The sequence below is a fragment of the Petromyzon marinus genome, chromosome 15 (genome assembly GCF_048934315.1).
Source record: "Petromyzon marinus isolate PM22_M1 ecotype Great Lakes invasive population chromosome 15, UKy_Petmar_22M1.pri1.0, whole genome shotgun sequence".
In the NCBI taxonomy this organism is placed as follows: domain Eukaryota; kingdom Metazoa; phylum Chordata; class Hyperoartia; order Petromyzontiformes; family Petromyzontidae; genus Petromyzon; species Petromyzon marinus.
In genome coordinates, this window is record NC_133681.1 from 1,889,195 (window position 1) to 1,907,206 (window position 18,012).

General features: G+C 54.5%; 1 protein-coding gene across 3 annotated transcripts; it reads left to right on the top strand.

The window, feature by feature from the left end:
- The first annotated feature begins 4,133 nt into the window (after positions 1-4,133).
- LOC116942561 (alpha-tocopherol transfer protein-like) lies at positions 4,134-17,990 on the top strand. Of its 3 annotated transcripts, none has more exons than XM_076067196.1 (6): positions 4,134-5,282; positions 8,271-8,571; positions 10,796-10,949; positions 11,496-11,689; positions 12,331-12,441; positions 14,932-15,157. In XM_076067196.1, exons 2-6 carry the CDS (start codon positions 8,359-8,361, stop codon positions 15,034-15,036), a joined length of 777 nt encoding a protein of 258 aa, XP_075923311.1. In that variant the 5' UTR covers positions 4,134-5,282; positions 8,271-8,358; the 3' UTR covers positions 15,037-15,157. The 3 variants fall into 3 exon arrangements, with proteins under 3 accessions (XP_075923311.1, XP_032810514.1, XP_032810513.1); XM_032954623.2 differs by having other exon boundaries at positions 4,137-5,282; positions 8,353-8,571; positions 14,976-17,990; XM_032954622.2 differs by having other exon boundaries at positions 4,138-5,282; positions 14,976-17,990.
- The last annotated feature ends 22 nt before the right edge of the window (positions 17,991-18,012 follow it).

Genomic DNA, 18,012 nt, shown 5'->3' on the forward strand with positions numbered 1-18,012 from the left:
CACTACACTAGTAGATCACTTTAGTACAAATACATATACAATTTGATTCATATGTTGTTTTTAATGACTTTATGTGAACGAAAAGACAAAAATTCGCCCGTTTTCTCATTGAAAATAAGCAAATTTTAAAATATCACTGTCCTGGTCACAGAAGCAAAGTTTGTGGAGAATAATAGCCATTTTCTGTACTTTTGAGGGATAAGCAATTAGGAAATAACACTTACTACCCAGGAAGATATAAACTATTACACAGTGTAATCGTCACCGATGTTGGGCCGTGAGCGGGAATCGAACCCGTGTCGCCGGGTCCGTAGCGCAGCGCGCTAAACGCTCCACGTCGGCTCCCCACCAGCGCACAACACACACACACGTACACACAACACACACACACGTACACACAACACACACACACGTACACACAACACACACACACGTACACACAACACACACACACGTACACACAACACACGTACACACAACACACACACACGTACACACAACGCACACACACGTACACACAACACACACACGTACACACAACACACACACGTACACACAACGCACTCACACGTACACACAACGCACTCACACGTACACACAACACACACACACACCGCACGTCCACTATTTAACTCGGGGACAATGCGATGCTGTTGCTAATTGATCTGTTTTCGCGCTGGGTCATTATCGGTGCCCTGTCGACGCAACGTGGCGCGGGCGTTCCGCACTCCATTCCAATTTCCTGCACGGTATCCGCTCCGCACCCACCACCGCTCCATCTATCACCGCGGTCGCGACCTCCGGCTCATGGCCCAGCGACGGGCCGCAGTGGTTTATTTTTTTGCTGCTGGAGGTTGTGTCACGGGTCACGGGACTGGGTTGGACCTTCGGCGCGTCCAGTCGCCAGACACACGAGACGCCAAATTCTACGGTCCGATAATCCGAGCGAGCTGGCACGCAGCGGTGGGCATTTCGCATTCCTGTTCGTGTGCAATTGTACAGACACCGCAGAGGGCACACTCGTGCGTCTGCGCAGTCGCAGATCCAGCGGGGTGGTGAACGGGGGTAGCTGCCCCCCTACTCATTGACATGTCTGAGCCCCCCCCCCCTCCCCACTGGGAGGTGTCTTTACTCGCCTGTCTCTAGGTCCCTGGGTGGACGTGGGTCTCTCTATGCGCCTGACTATGAATCTGTTGATGCGTCTATGGGTATGTGTATCGGTCTGTCTATGGGTCTGTCTGTGGATCTCTCCGTGGGTCTCTCCGTGGGTCTCTCTGCGTGCCATGGTCTCGACAACGCCTGGGGTCTCGCTACAACGCAACGTGGGTTTGTAATCGCGTTTTGAAGGCGTGGGGGTCTCAAACTCCACACGTTGGGCCTCTCGCTCAGTGCGTTCTCTGCTCGCATCCAAATTTGACGTTCACGACAAGGGTGGAGGGTGGGGTGGGTGGGATCGGGAGGCCTTCCAAGTTGATTTTTATTTAACCAAGTGGAAGAACTCTAGAGACCCAGGAATGAGCCCCATGTCTAAGAGTGACTCCTGTCACAAAAGAAAAAACGACGCTGCAAAGAGAAATGGGAGCAAACCTAAAAACAACTGCGACTTTTGGTTTGGGTGGCAAATTAATGGTTGTCTCAAGGCCGTGACGGCGTGCAGTCGAGACGAGTGTCGGAGTTGCAGCCAACGGAGGGAACGCGCCGGGAGAGATGGCAGCGGGGATATCGGCTCGTGTGCCCGGAGCCGAGTGGATCTCTTGTTAACATCGCCGGACCGCGAGGAGGAAGGAGAACGCCTTCATCCAGCAGTGGATAGATCATGGCTTGATGACGTTAATGATGATGATGAACATTGCTCCTGGCGAAGAGGTGGGCTGACTGGTGAGACGAAATTAATATGCATGTGCGGAGACAGAATGCAATAATATTTAATGTTATTTAATTGCATGATGTGTTTACAATTAAGTCCGCTTGTTGCGGTATCCGTGTGAGGGGTCAACGCGGAGAGCGTGTGGGCGACCGGGACTCCGGGAATACAACTCCTCGCTCCGATCAACTCCTCGCTCCGATCAACTCCTCGGCGATTCAGAAGGGTAAAGGCGCAGCCCCTGCACGTTCCTGCTCGCGCTAACTGCTGACGGAAGTGGCCTCCACGTGAGGGGAGCCTCCTGAGAGGCGCCACCCTCTGGGGCGCGACCGACTCCTGCGCTAGAGTACTCACACTTTACCCCACCACGCGCCATCTATACCGATCGATTAACTGCGGTGAGCTGAGTTGTACCGCCGGGTAGGATTTCAAGTGTTTGGTGGGGGGGGGGGGGGCATGAACAGAGAATGAGTGAATACCAGAAGTCGGTTCCTGTGGGTACAACGCACTTGAGTGTTGTGGAAAGTCATACTATTTTGAGAGCGTTGGTCCAGAATCAGCACTTTGGATAGGTAAGTGACTGCCCATTTAAATAAAAGAAAACGAGGGACATCAGAACGTTAATTTAATTTTTCATCAAGGCCCCATCGTGTCATCAAGTGCAGTCACCAACTCTTAATCCCCCGTCTCTGTTCTGGCCTGTTTCATATGTTATGACGAAGATCCATTGCCCGAAACGTCGCCTGTTATACATTTTAACCTTTTTTTTATTAACCGCGCTGTTATTGACGAACGTGGTATCGTTTGCTACTCGTGTGTGTTGACACTCGGTGCGACTTGCATGCTCAGCTGTTCGCGTGTTTGCGTTCCGCACAGCCTCACTGATTGGTGACTGATGCAGAGGACGTTGATAGTGGCCGCGTATGAACTGCCCATGCCCTTTGAAAACAAAAACAGATGCGACACGTTGGCTCGAATATTTTCTCACGAACTTTCAGACGAGTCCAAAGCCGTCGCATCATTGTGAAGACCCGTTGATGTATTTATCGCCACTGCGACATGGTACGCAGTCAAACGTGGAAATATTTAATATTCGTGAAGGATTTCTCTCTTTTTGGGGGGTGGAGGAGGAGTGGGGCAATGGATGGACCATCCGGAATGCGCCACGTCTTGTCGCATATCGAAATCACCCGCAGGGTCGAACCGGGATATGACGGTCGGGCCAGACGAGTACATTTAACACGTAATGCTTTCCCGACCCAATATTCTGCATGATAATTTTGTAAAGTTTTTTTTTTAATTGGGCTATGTCGCGGAATTCTGCCGTAGACCCACCTCCAATCGACACGGCCAATTACGATCCTGCTGCTGATGCTGCTGTCTGTTTATTTTGGTGGTTGACATCCAACCGCCGGTGACGATGCGAAAAAAGTAAATGCATCGCCACGTTCTGTTCACGTGACGCTCCTTGCTGATCGGCTGTGTCGGGGGGAGGTGGTTACGACACATTCACATGGACGCGATCTCTAAGACAAGCCACAAGAAACAAAACACTTTATCATGAACTGCACAAACGTGTTTGTCCAGAACCGTTTACGCAGGTCGTGGGCGTGGGAGTTACATCAACTATATAAAAAACATTTTACCAAGTAAGGCCAACTCAGCTATACGGCCCTTGTTCAGAAGCGACCAGGCTACCACAAATGATAGCTCGATGAAGAGGCTTATCATCGTGTGGAACTTTATGGCAGCAGCCACATACTCGAGACGCACGGCCATTCTAAATGTGGAGGGGAAAAACCGGAGGACCCGGAGAAAAATCCACGCGACCACGGGGAGACACAAAAACTCCAAATATACAGCAGCAGGCGACGTCAGGGTCGGGATCGAACGCACGAGTTCCGCCATACCAGGCCAGTCAACATCTCGCCGCTGGTGGGCAATACAACTCGTTGTTGTATGGTACTATGCCCCCACGTCTATGCCCCCCACCGCCTTCACACACCCGCGTACTGACGAGCGTGGTGAAGTATGGTCAACATCCAGCAGCAAATTGCCAATAGTTATGTGCGTGCATGTGCATGGGGCTCCTCCGCTTGCGGCTGTGACTAAACGTAAACATTAGTTGACAGAATGTGTTTTCAACTAAATGTGTTTTATCATTAGCAACGACGCCCTGCCACCTTTGTACTCCCAGTGCTGATGTGGCATCATACACCACGGTAGATGCTTGATTTAACCATGCGGATGCCCAGTGACCATGTTCATATCTCACTGAGCCACTGATGTTAGCCGTGGGCGGGAATCGAATAAATATTCATGCGGACCAGTTCGCTTCACTGTTGGATTGAGATCTCCCCCACCCCTCCCTCCTCTACGGCCAAATCAGTGGCGGAGCGTTGCTTGACCATACTTCACCATTCAGGCTGGTGGGAGCGGTGTGAGTCGGGCGGCGGCGGCGGTGGTGGAGAGGAGGGTGGAGAAGGAGATCCGATTTCACTTCAGAAATAACTCGCCACTCATGTTCGCCGCGACTGACCATCAATCTCGCTTCGGGTCGTTGGGTTTCACAGCGCAGCGCGCTAACCACTGCGCCACCGCTCCCACCACCACCACAATCTGTCGGACTCTTGCACAATTCTCTTCCAATAAACTGGACACCGTGGCAGGGGGGGGGGGTGATTCGTGCTCAGCCGCTTGCCACTGCCACTGGCATCGTTCCTCTCTCCGCCTTCGGGGTTGGCTGTCATTCATTAATCCCCTCGGCAAATGTAAACACAATAAATAACTCGCATGAATAAATAAACAAGTTGCCGGCGCGTTCATCGCAGCGCTCGCTCTCGGGCTCGCTCCTCTTCGACTGCGACTCGCCGCGCGTGCTGCCCACGTGAACTCCACGCGGCGACTCGCCAGGGCCTAGAGGACTCTGCGGCTCGAGGAATCGCTCCGTGACATTTGAGAGAACTCCCCAACTCCCGACGGGGACTCGCAGGGACTCGAAGATAAAAGGAACTCAAGGAGTCAGAGTCGAGCAATCGGACTCGAAGGTTCGTAGGCTGATCGTACAACGACCGAGGTGGTGATTCAAGGCACCCCCCCCCTCCCCCACCGAGTCAAGGACTCACAGACTCGGGGATTGAAGGACTCGAAGGTTTAGAAACTCGGAACTTTAGAGACTCTCACTTGGAACTCGGGATCCGACTCAAGACTCGAGGAATCCGGTACCCAGGGAATCGGGATCCTCGGCCTGAGGGACTGTTGAGACTCCAGAGACACGTGGACCGAGATACTCGTAAGAGACGCGGGGACTCTGAGACTCGGGGATTGGAGAGATCCTGGACTCGAGAGCAGGATCTCGATTTGACGTGCAGGATGACGGAGTGCGGAGCGCAGTGATCACACAACACAGACTGAAGAGGTGAGTGCGTGCGCGGGTTCTCACAATCATCAGCAGCAGAATCAGCAGCAGCAGAATCATCGTCAGCAGCAGAATCATCGTCAGCACCAGAATCATCGTCAGCAGAATCAGCAGCAGAATCGTCAGCAGCACCATCATCAGCAGCATAATCATCATCATCAGCAGCAGCCGTTATAAGCACACAGACTACATGCAGTCATAATTGGAATATTTAACTATACTGGAGGAATCCGATGAACTATAAAGCTCTTTTTCCACAGATGTCCAGTAAAATTATGCTGTGACCAAAGGTGAGCTATAACTCGACGATGGATTAACGTAAGGGGAGCAGCTGTAGTGTCACGGTGTGAGCACACTCCACTTGCAATGCTGTAGTGTCACAGGTGAGCACACTCCACTTGCAATGCTGTAGTGTCACGGTGTGAGCACACTCCACTTGCAATGCTGTAGTGTCACAGGTGAGCACACTCCACTTGCAATGCTGTAGTGTCACAGGTGAGCACACTCCACTTGCAATGCTGTAGTGTCACGGTGTGAGCACACTACACTTGCAATGCTGTAGTGTCACAGGTGTGCACACTCCACTTGCAATGCTGTAGTGTCACGGTGTGAGCACACTCCACTTGCAATGCTGTAGTGTCACGGTGTGAGCACACTCCACTTGCAATGCTGTAGTGTCACAGGTGTGCACACTCCACTTGCAATGCTGTAGTGTCATGGTGTGAGCACACTCCACTTGCAATGCTGTAGTGTCACAGGTGTGCACACTCCACTTGCAATGCTGTAGTGTCACGGTGTGAGCACACTCCACTTGCAATGCTGTAGTGTCACAGGTGTGAGCACACTCCACTTGCAATGCTGTAGTGTCACGGTGTGAGCACACTCCACTTGCAATGCTGTAGTGTAACGGTGTGAACACACTCGGCTTGCAATGCTGTAGTGTCACAGGTGTGCACACTCCACTTGCAATGCTGTAGTGTAACGGTGTGAGCACACTCCACTTGCAATGCTGTAGTGTAACGGTGTGAACACTCCACTTGCAATGCTGTAGTGTAACGGTGTGAGCACACTCGACTTGCAATGCTGTAGTGTAACGGTGTGAACACACTCGGCTTGCAATGCTGTAGTGTAACGGTGTGCGCACACTCCACTTGCAATGCTGTAGTGTCACAGGTGAGCACACTCCACTTGCAATGCTGTAGTGTCACAGGTGTGCACACTCCACTTGCAATGCTGTAGTGTCACAGGTGTGCACACTCCACTTGCAATGCTGTAGTGTCACAGGTGTGCACACTCCACTTGCAATGCTGTAGTGTCACGGTGTGAGCACACTCCACTTGCAATGCTGTAGTGTCACAGGTGAGCACACTCCACTTGCAATGCTGTAGTGTAACGGTGTGAGCACACTCCACTTGCAATGCTGTAGTGTCACGGTGTGAACACACTCGGCTTGCAATGCTGTAGTGTCACGGTGTGAGCACACTCCACTTGCAATGCTGTAGTGTCACAGGTGTGCACACTCCACTTGCAATGCTGTAGTGTAACGGTGTGAGCACACTCGACTTGCAATGCTGTAGTGTAACGGTGTGAACACACTCGGCTTGCAATGCTGTAGTGTCACGGTGTGCGCACACTCCACTTGCAATGTTGTAGTGTCACGGTGTGAACACACACTCGACTTGCAATGCTGTAGTGTCACGGTGTGAGCACACTCCACTTGCAATGCTGTAGTGTAACGGTGTGAACACACTCGACTTGCAATGCTGTAGTGCGGTTCGATTCGATCTCCTGGCGCGGCAGTTTAAATCCACCGTCCCCCTCCCCCTCTGTCCACCCAGCAGTATAAATGACAAGCGGCACGCCACAGGCGTACGGGAAGTTCTCGTGCCTTGGGGTCAAGTGTGCTGGGTACGCACACGAGAGACTCTCCACTAGGGGGACTCGAGCTGCCCCTGGTGGAGAGTCTCTCGTGTGCTGGGTACGCACACGAGAGACTCTCCACCAGGGGGACTCGAGCTGCCCCTGGTGCCCAGCACACGAGAGACTCTCCACCAGGGGGACTCGAGCTGCCCCTGGTGGAGAGTCTCTCGTGTGCTGGGAACGCACACGAGAGACGCCGATAATGAATCCCTACTCGCAGCCAGTCTATAGTAGCAGCGTTCCACAAAGTGTCCCGAGGGAGGAATGAAACTAAACTATTTTTTATTTTATATTGACTTAAAGCTTTCGTGACTGCAATAATTCATATTTTTTTGGGTCTTTCGTTAAAGTCACGTAGATAGGGTCAAATTAATAAAAATAAAATAAACAAAAAACTACTACCAAAGTCATCAGGAGGAAAACTGTTTCAGTTTTGTGAAACTGAAACAGTTTTCGGTCGCTTGTGTTGTGGTCGAAACGTGGTAGTTTTTTGTTTATTTCATTTCAATTAATTTTAACCTATTTACGTGACTTTACCGAAAGACCCAAAGAATATATTTTTATTTTTCGCGGTAAGGCCCCACTGAGCCGTACAGCTCTTGTTTCAGAAGTGACCCGTCTATCACAAATTATAGCTGGGCGAAGTGGCGGCTGACATCACGTGGAAATGTACCGCAGCAACCACATGGTCTATCTCAACGCGTGGTGTTCATTCTAAATGTGGGGGGCGGAGGGGGAAACTGGAGAACCCGGAGAAAAATCCACTGGGAGATAGACGCACAAACTCCAAATACAGGGGAGTTAAAGCAAATGTTGAACGCTTCTGAGAATGTGCAACAATATCATGAGAAATGTGCTGCCTCCGGGCTCTAGAGACAAACTTGGAGAAGGTTCCAGGCCACGTGTTGACAACGATGGCGAACAAGTGAAGACTCTTCCACTTTCTGAAGCTATTAACATGACATTTGTTATCATGTGTACGGTGTATTATCCGTTGCTATTTTCCCTCCCATTAAAAACGACAGTCCCATATACGCGCTAACATGTTTTGTGTTTGTTCGTTTGAAGCACCCTGCACACACAGCAAGGCGTCGTCACGCTCGGTGATCGAACCCACGTGGTTGACACGACCGCCCTTGTGACGCCGCAGCCGTCGATGGCAATCCTCCCTGGCTGGGAAATGACGGACGCGGGTGGCCCAGCAGAGCCGCGCGACCTGCCCAATGAGCACCCCGTGGTGAGGGCCCGCGTGCGGGAGCTCCGTGGCCTCGCCCTGCGGGACCTCCCCGGCGTCCCGATCTGCCTCGCCGACGATTTCCTGATGGCCTTCGTGCGGGCCCGTGACCTCGACTGCGCGCAAGCCTTCCAGGTGAGTCGCTCGATACTCCGTGCCAGGTGCGTGCCGGGTGTTGTGTGTGTGGGAAGTGGTAGTGTAGCGGGTAGCGCGCTGCGCTACGGACCCAGCAGCCTGGGTTCGATTAAGGCTCACTGCACGGCCAACACCGGTGACGATTATTTGAACCGGTCCTGGGCCTCTCCCCTAGGTCGACTCGATATCAAGTGAGTACCTGGTGCGGTGTGTAGTAGACATCGCCACTGTGGAGACAAAGGCACCCCCTCGTGTGCCGTTCTGAACTTCATAGGTGCTACTCGCTAACGGCACTTGCCCCTACAGTCTGTTAAGGCGATACGGGGGATCTTTGTCTGTGCTGACAGTGGTGGTGGTGGTTGGTGGCGTTGGCGAGCTGACGGCTCTGAGCACCCCCCTGGTGATATTGACACTGCACGCGACCGAGACGATTCGCAGTTCCAAGCTGCACCCATTGATACGGGCAGGGGGCACGCGGGGCTATCTGCAAAGTGTACCCAGAAGTGTAGAACGGAGTTCAAAATCATCATCATCATCATCCTCATCACTGTGGCGGTGATGATGATTTTCATGTTTACAAATATGCTGCGTATGAGGCGAGTGATGGTGGTGTTGATGTTACTGCTGATGATGATGGTGTTGGTGCTACTGCTGCTGATGATGGTGTTGGTGTTACTGCTGATGATGGTGGTGTTGATGTTACTGCTGATGATGATGGTGTTGGTGCTACTGCTGATGATGATGGTGTTGATGTTACTGCTGCTGATGATGGTGTTGATGTTACTGCTGATGATGGTGGTGTTGATGTTACTGCTGATGATGGTGTTGGTGCTACTACTGATGATGATGGTGTTGATGTTACTGCTGATGATGGTGTAATGGTATTGTTCATGATGATGGTGTTGATGTTACTGCTGCTGATGATGGTGTTGATGTTACTGCTGATGATGATGTTGGTGCTACTGCTGATGATGGTGTTGGTGCTACTGCTGATGATGGTGTTGATGTTACTGCTGATGATGATGGTGTTGGTGTTACTGCTGATGATGATGATGATGGTGTTGATGCTACTGCTGATGATGATGGTGTTCATGCTACTGCTGATGATGGTGTTGATGTTACTGCTGATGATGATGGTGTTGCTGTTACTGCTGATGATGATGGTGTTGATGTTACTGCTGATGATGGTGGTGTTGATGTTACTTCTGATGATGATGGTGTTGATGTTACTGCTGATGATGGTGGTGTTGATGCTACTGCTAATGATGATGGTGGTGTTGATGCTACTGCTAATGATGTTGGTGTTGATGTTTCTGCTGATGATGGTGTTGATGTTTCCGCTGATGATACTGCTCATGCTGCTCATGATGCTGCTGACACTGCTGCTGATGATGTAGACGCTGACTCATTCCCACCGCTGGAGCGAGGAGTTTCAAGCCTGCCGCAGGTCACGACAGTCGCCTCCGTGTCTCTCTACTCTCGCTGCTGCTTATCTTGCTCCTTCTACCTCCACGTGTTGCTGCTCTCACGTTCAACCCCCGTGGAGCCTTCTGCTGACTGTGCTTGGTCTGCTGCCTGCTGATGATCATGATGCTGATGATGCTGATTATCATGTCACGTGTGCTGTTGATACTCATCATTGTGCTGCTGCTGATCACGCTGCTCGTGTTGATTCTGCGGCTGATGATGATGATGCTGCTGCTGCTGCTGTCTAGCCATCGAACAAAGACGGTCACAGGAGCGCGCGCTTCCAGATGCGCTTCTGCGGCCGTCTGGAACGCTCTTCGTTCCGATATTAGGAAGCCACTGGAGCTATGCACTTTGAACATCCAGGGTGAACAACTAATTTCTTTAGACCTGCTTCTTGTGTTTGGTTTGTTGTGCTTCCCCGCACCTCCGATTAGCACGGTTGGCTACGTACGGTACAGAAGAATTTCAACATTCATGTTGATTCTGCTGCTTCTGATGATGATGATAGTGGTGGTGATGATGATGCTGCTTGTGACGATGATGACGGTGGTGATGATGATGATGATGCTGCTTCTGATGATGATGGTGATGATGATGCAGCTCCTGCTGCTGCTTCTGATGATGATGACGGTGGTGATGATGATGATGATGCTGCTTGTGATGATGATGGTGATGATGACGGTGGTGGTGATGTTGGTGGTAACGATAATGATGGTGGTGGTGATGATAATGATGGCGGTGATGTTGATTACAGCTGCTGAGGAATTACCACCGCTGGAGGGAGGAGTGCTCGGAGCTCGTTGGGGACCTGCGCCCGGGTCCGCTGCTGCCACTGCTGGCTCGGGGCTACCACGGGGCCCTGGCACGGCCCGACACGCACGGCCGCACGGTGCTTCTCTACCGCGTCGGTGCGGCTCACGGCCAGCAGCAGCACCAGTAGCGTCATCAGCAGCAGGAGTAGCAGCAGCAGCAGGAGCAGCAGCAGTAGTAGCAGCATCATCAGCAGGAGCATTGGCGTTAGTAGCAGCAGCAGGAGCAGCAGCAGTAGTAGTAGCAGCATCAGCAGTAGCAACAGCGTCATCATCAGAAGTATCAGAATCAGCAGTAGTACTACTAGTAGCAGCAGTATCATCATCAATATCATTAGCAGCAGTAGCAGCAGCATCACTAGTAGTAGCAGCAGCAGCAGCATCATCAACTGTCTCATCAGTATCAGTAGTGGTACCAGTGTCATAAAATTACATAAAGATAAAAACAAATCGATTCTTAATCCGCTGACCTTCGAGCTAAACCGATGCGCGCATTACGTGCCAGTCAATGATTGCACGGGTAAACATCTTCGTGGTGTTTATAGACCAGGACTGGTTTCGACATTCAGCGTCTCGTCAGCAGCAGGGTCGGACTGCCCTGACGCCACGGGTGGCGTGCGCTCGCGGTGTTGTCGGGTGGCGCAGACCGCTGGGACCCCAAGGTGCACTCTGCCACGGAGGTGTTCCGCGTGAGCCTCCTCACCTCGGAGCTGCTGGCACGGGACGCGCGCACGCAGCTACGCGGCGTCACGGTCATCTTCGACCTGCGGGGCCTCCGCTTCGGCCACGTGGCCCGCGTGGGCCCCACCATGGCGCGCCGAATCGCCAGCGTCCTCACGGTGTGTCCGTGTGTGCGTGTGTGCGTGGTATCTGTTTTTTTTTTATTTTCTTTACTCACTCGCGTTCCTTTCTCCGTTGCATTCACCGGTAACCGCATGACAATCGGGACGGTCAGAAGCTTGTGTTTGCACGAGGCCAGAGGAGCGCGATGAGCTAGACGAGTCGTTTTCCAGGTTTTGCCGGCTTTGTGGCATGCGTGAAGCAAGCAAATGTCGACCAGTACACCACGCGGCGTGGTGGGTTCGACCTTCTCGTGACCCTGGACAAACGAGGGCAGCATCTGCCACGGTGGAGTGATGATGATGATGGTGGTGGTGGTGGTGGTCAGCAGTACCCCTGGACTCGCAATTTGGAGGGGGTTGGTTGGTTTGATGCAATTTCCCTGCTCGGCAGTTAAACATTGGCAGGGTGCCGCGTGCTGGTGGGGGAAAGTGTGGGCACTCCCACCTCTTGCCGACGAAAATTCCACGTGAAACGATGACCGGTTGCCGACTTTCCAGAGATGTTTCTGTAATCGTCATCACGGTGGTGTCGTGGTCGACGCTGCCTGCACCGGCCCGGCACGCCGCGTCCGGTGTGCCTCTCGCGATGCGCCGTGGCCTGGGTCTAACTCACGGAGCGTGTGCGGCGGTGTGGACAGGACTCCTTCCCCATCAAGGTGCGCTCCATACACCTGCTCAACACGCCGCTCATCTTCCAGTCGCTCTTCGCCATCATCCGGCCCTTCCTGTCGGAGAAGATGTACTCACGGGTGAGGACACACACACACACCAGACTCTCACTCTCGCGCACTGTCAGGGCACCACCATCAGCATCATCACCATCATCATCATATTAACCATAATCATCATCATTACCATGATAATAATTATAATAATCAAGATCATCATCATCATCACCACCACCGTCACTATCATTGTCACAGTCATCGTCACAATCATCTTCACCATTGTCACTACGGCCGTGGGCGGTGACGTGGCCCGCAGTTACAATTGCAGCAGCGCCTGCCCTGGTGAGCGTGGCCCTGGTGAGCGTGACAGTGGTGAGCGTGGCCCTGGTGAGCGTGACAGTGGTGAGCGTGGCAGTGGTGAGCGTGGCCCTGGTGAGCGTGGCCCTGGTGAGTGTGACCCTGGTGAGCGTGGCCCTGGTGAGCGTGGCCCTGGTGAGCGTGGCCCTGGTGAGCGTGACCCTGGTGAGCGTGGCCCTGGTGAGCGTGGCGTGGTGAGCGTGGCCCTGGTGAGCGTGGCAGTGGTGAGCGTGGCAGTGGTGAGCGTGGCCCTGGTGAGCGTGGCCTTGGTGAGCGTGGCAGTGGTGAGCGTGGCCCTGGTGAGTGTGGCAGTGGTGAGCGTGGCAGTGGTGAGCGTGGCCCTGGTGAGCGTGACCCTGGTGAGCGTGGCCCTGGTGAGCGTGGCAGTGGTGAGCGTGGCCCTGGTGAGCGTGGCAGTGGTGAGCGTGGCCTTGGTGAGCGTGACCCTGGTGAGCGTGGCCCTGGTGAGCGGGGCCCTGGTGAGCGTGGCAGTGGTGAGCGTGGCAGTGGTGAGCGTGGCAGTGGTGAGCGTGGCCCTGGTGAGCGTGGCAGTGGTGAACGTGGCCCTGGTGAGCGTGGCCCTGGTGAGCGTGGCACTGGTGAGCGTGGCAGTGGTGAGCCTGGCCCTGGTGAGCGTAGCAGTGGTGAGCGTGGCCTTGGTGAGCGTGGCCCTGGTGAGCATGGCCCTGGTGAGCGGGGCCCTGGTGAGCGTGGCAGTGGTGAGCGTGGCAGTGGTGAGCGTGGCAGTGGTGAGCGTGGCCCTGGTGAGCGTGGCAGTGGTGAGCGTGGCCCTGGTGAGCGTGGCCCTGGTGAGCGTGGCCCTGGTGAGCGGGGCCCTGGTGAGCGTGGCAGTGGTGAGCGTGGCAGTGGTGAGCGTGGCCCTGGTGAGCGTGGCAGTGGTGAGCGTGGCCCTGGTGAGCGGGGCCCTGGTGAGCGTGGCCCTGGTGAGCGTGGCCCTGGTGAGCGGGGCCCTGGTGAGCGTGGCCCTGGTGAGCGCCCGCCTGCCGGTGTCGCCCACCCCGATAAACGCTCCGCTTGGCTCGCAGCGGACGCTGCAGGTCCAAATTCGCCAAATTTTAAAATATTGCGCCACTAATGAACGAGTGAATGTCCTCCATTGGAATTGTACTGCAGCGGTAACCAAAGACAAGATCCCCCCCCCCGCCCATATAGCTTGAACAGGCTGTAGGGGCAAGTGCTGTTAGCAAGCAGCACCTATGAAGGCTGCCACGGCACACGAGGGGGTGGGTGGCCAGCACCACGCCCGGCCGTCTTTGTCTCCCCAGTGGCGATGTTTGCACACCGCACCAGGTACTCGTTTGAGGCCGAGTCGACCTAGGGGGAGGCCCAGGACCGGTTCAGATAATCGGTGTCGACTGTGAGCGGGAATCAAACACCGAGTCGCCGGGTTTTCGTAGCGTGAGCACACTAACCACTACACCACCACTCCCCCACACCCACCCAACCACACACACACCCATCCACACACACACACCCCTATCCACCCACACTCACCCACCCTACACCCACCCACCCCACACCCACCCACCCCACACCCACCCGCCCAACACCCACCCACCCACCCCACACCCACCCACACCCACCCACCCACCCCACACCCACCCACCCACCCCACACCAACCCACCCCACACCCACCCCACACCCACCCACCCCACTCCCACCCACCCACCTCACACCCACCCACCCCACACCCACCCACCCACCCCACACCCACCCACCCCACACCCACCCACCCACCCCACACCCACCCACCCACCTCACACCCACCCACCCCACACCCACCCACCCACCCCACACCCCCACCCACCCCACACCCACCCCACACCCACCCACCCCACCCCACCCACCCACCCACCCCACACCCACCCACCCCACACCCACCCCACACCCACCCACCCACCCCACACCCACCCCACACCCACCCACCCACCCACCCCACACCCACCCACCCCACACCCACCCCACACCCACCCACCCACCCCACACCCACCCACCCCACACCCACCCCACACCCACCCCACACCCACCCACCCACCCACCCCACACCCACCCCACACCCACCCCACCCGCCCCACACCCACCCACCTCACACCCACCCACCCCACACCCACCCACCCACCCACACCCACCCACCCACCCCACACCCACCCCACCCCCACCCACCCCACCCACACACTGCGAACGCGTGGCAGGACCCTCCTGAGAAATGGTCACGAGACTCTGCGACCGTCCGCAGATCCACGTGCACAGCGGCGACGCTCCGCAGAGCCTCGTGGACGAGGTGGGGCCCTCCGTGATGCCCGCCGAGCTCGGCGGAGAGGGCCCCAGCGTGGAGGAGGTGTGCGCCGAGTGGACGCAGGTGCTGCTGGGCTCCGAGATGGAGCTCCGCCGTGTAACGTCGCTCCACCACGACTCTCTGTGCCCCTGCAAGCTGCTGCTGCTCAAGGACTGAGACCTCCACGAGGTGTCGAGGGGGGTCGGGCGACCGTCGACGCCGCGAGGGACCACGTGGCACGCGCTGTCGCTTCTTTCCGGCTGCTTGATATGGGTGCTCAATTTTAACGACCTCAAAGTCTCATCATCATCATCATCGCCGCCGCCACCGCCACCAACGTCTCAATTTTGCTCTTCCCCTTGGTTTCTGAGAGCCGGGTGTCACAGCAGTGACTCACCCATAACAACCTCCCTCCTCCTCCTGATCACAACACACACGGAACTTTCTCGCACAGGTCTGTTCCCAGCCTGCTGCGTTACCCTATCCCACCACGATCTCTACAGAAGAATGGCCAACCGGCTTTTACATGTCTGGGAATTATTATGGACGAATAATACGAATAATAGTGCGTTATGTTTTCAATATATGTGGAATCTTATATATTTTTTAAGCAATTATAATGGAGCAGTATCGTAAATGAATAGACCGAGCACAGGTCGATCCATGTATAGATACCGCCTTGGTTTCTACTGACTCTTACATTAGTCTCAGCTGCCGATTTAGAATGTTGAAAAGTGATGGCTCCTACAGCTTACCGAGCGGAGCTTGTGAAACGATTGAACGTGAGGAATTGAGATGGTTGGGAAAGAAGATGTCATTTTGTTTAAACTTCATTAATTCCTGCCAGTTATATTAGTGGAAAGGAGCGCGTCCAACAGGGCGTCCACTGTGGAGATGGAGCGATGAAAGCATTACAAAAATCTGCCGCTGGCTAGGTGAATTCATGTATCGCAGGCTCGTGAGAGGTAATGCGGCTTGAGGGAGGCCTTCATCCAGCAGCGGATTGACTCAAGTTGATTTTGTTTTTACCCGGTATGAACTCGGAGGAGACGAGGATAGAGGAATCTCACATTTGCGCGAGTGATACGGGGCATTGGTCTGCTGCTAGTAGCGGGCAATGACTGCCGTCGTGTGGTCTAGCCTAGGGGCACCCCTAGTGGCAGCTGTCGCTGTGCATCAGTCTGTCAGCAGGGGGGCGATGGCTGCTCTGTGTGCGTGTCTGCGTGATCGTGTGTTGGTGGCTCAGAGATGTTGACTCCCTCGCCTGGTATGCAGGAGGTCGTGGGTTCCATCACGACCCTGACGCGTGGATTTTTCTCCGGGTCCTCTGGGGTTTCCCTCCTCATTTAGAATCGACATCACCACGCGTTTAGACTTTAGTGTATTAATCTGCGGTACATTTCCACATGAGCGACTTCTTTGAACTTTAATTTGTGATGGTCAGGTCGCTTATCAAAAAGAGCTACGTAGCTCAGTGGGCCTTACCTGTTAAAAAAAAATATTTGCATAATACCACACGGCAGTATTAATCGGGGCGGCCGCTAGATTCGAACCAAAAAGCACCTCTCGGCGAACGCGCTACCCTTGGTGCCACGTGCCCGCACCAGTCAACCAATCAGCTAAATAATCGATTCTTAAGCTACCGCGTGGCTCGCCGTCGACGCGATTTCTATGCGACGTTGTCCTCTGGACCAAACTGCCGCTGGGCAATAGCTGGCACGTCAGTTAAACTAGCGAGCGGTCCTGACCTTCCTCTGACCTTGCAGCGCAACGTGGGAATATTGGGGGGCGGGGAGCGGGGTACAAACTTCACGCTCTTAACCGTCGTTCTCATCGGACCAGCCATGATCTATCCACTGCTGGCTGAAGGCATCGGCTAAGCTGTCCGTGCCTTGCGATTCCGCGACGCGACAATCCCATCTCGCTGCGGCCAATTTTGACCGCTCCATCTCCCCGACGGAGGTGCTAACTCTGCAGGTGCTGACTCTGCAGGTGCTAACTCTGCAGGTGCTGCGCTTTACCCGAGCGCGCTGCTGCCGTGGAGCGCTCGGGCTGCCTCGCCTGTACGTTGTGTCACAAATTGTGTTTTAATGCACGGACGTAATTAAAGTATTACCTGATGATGATAATAATAATGACAATGTAACGGCACCTCTTTTGTCAATCCACTGCTGGATGAAGGTGTCCCCCACGCCGTGTCGAACGTGGGGGCGGGTGGTGGTGGGTGGGGGGGGGTTGACCATACTTCACCACGTTGGTCAGTTCGGGTAGGCCAACACGGGGACCATTCATCAGACGTGTGTGTATGTGTGTGTGTGTCTATGGGGAGCGGTGGTGGTGGTTTGCGCGCTGTGCTACAAACTCGGTGACCCGAGTTCGATTCCCGCTCACAGCCAACACAAGTGACAATTATCTGAACCGGTCCTGGGCTTCCCCTAGGTCGACTCAGCCTCAAATGAGTACCTTGTACGATATGTAAAAACATTGCCACGAGTGAGACAAAGGCGACCAGGCGTGGTGGTGGCCACCCATCCCCTCTCCTCGTATGCCATTCCGGCCTTAGTAGGTGCTCGCTAACAGCACTTGCCCCAACAGTCTGTAAAGGCTACACGGGGAATATTTGTCTTTGTTGGATGTGAGGGTGGTGATTAGTTAGGCATGGTGGGTGGAGTCTGTAACACCTGTTATGCACGTTCGTGGCCACCCATCCAAGCTCCGAAGACGTGCTTTGCTTCCGAGATCTGATGAGATGCCGGGTGCATTGCGGGTGATTCCATCATTGGGAGGTGTCGTGTCATCATGATCATCAGCAGCATCATGATCATCATGATCATCAGCAGCAGCCACCTGACTTTGCCCCAAAGAGGCAGGAGACGCCTGCGTAGCGCTGCTGTGCTGGTAATGTGGCACTTGATGGGGCTGCTTTATCGAGGGCGATATTGGCACGGAATAAAAATACACTCCCATTGGCTGAGACTGATTGTTGAACGGTGGGGGA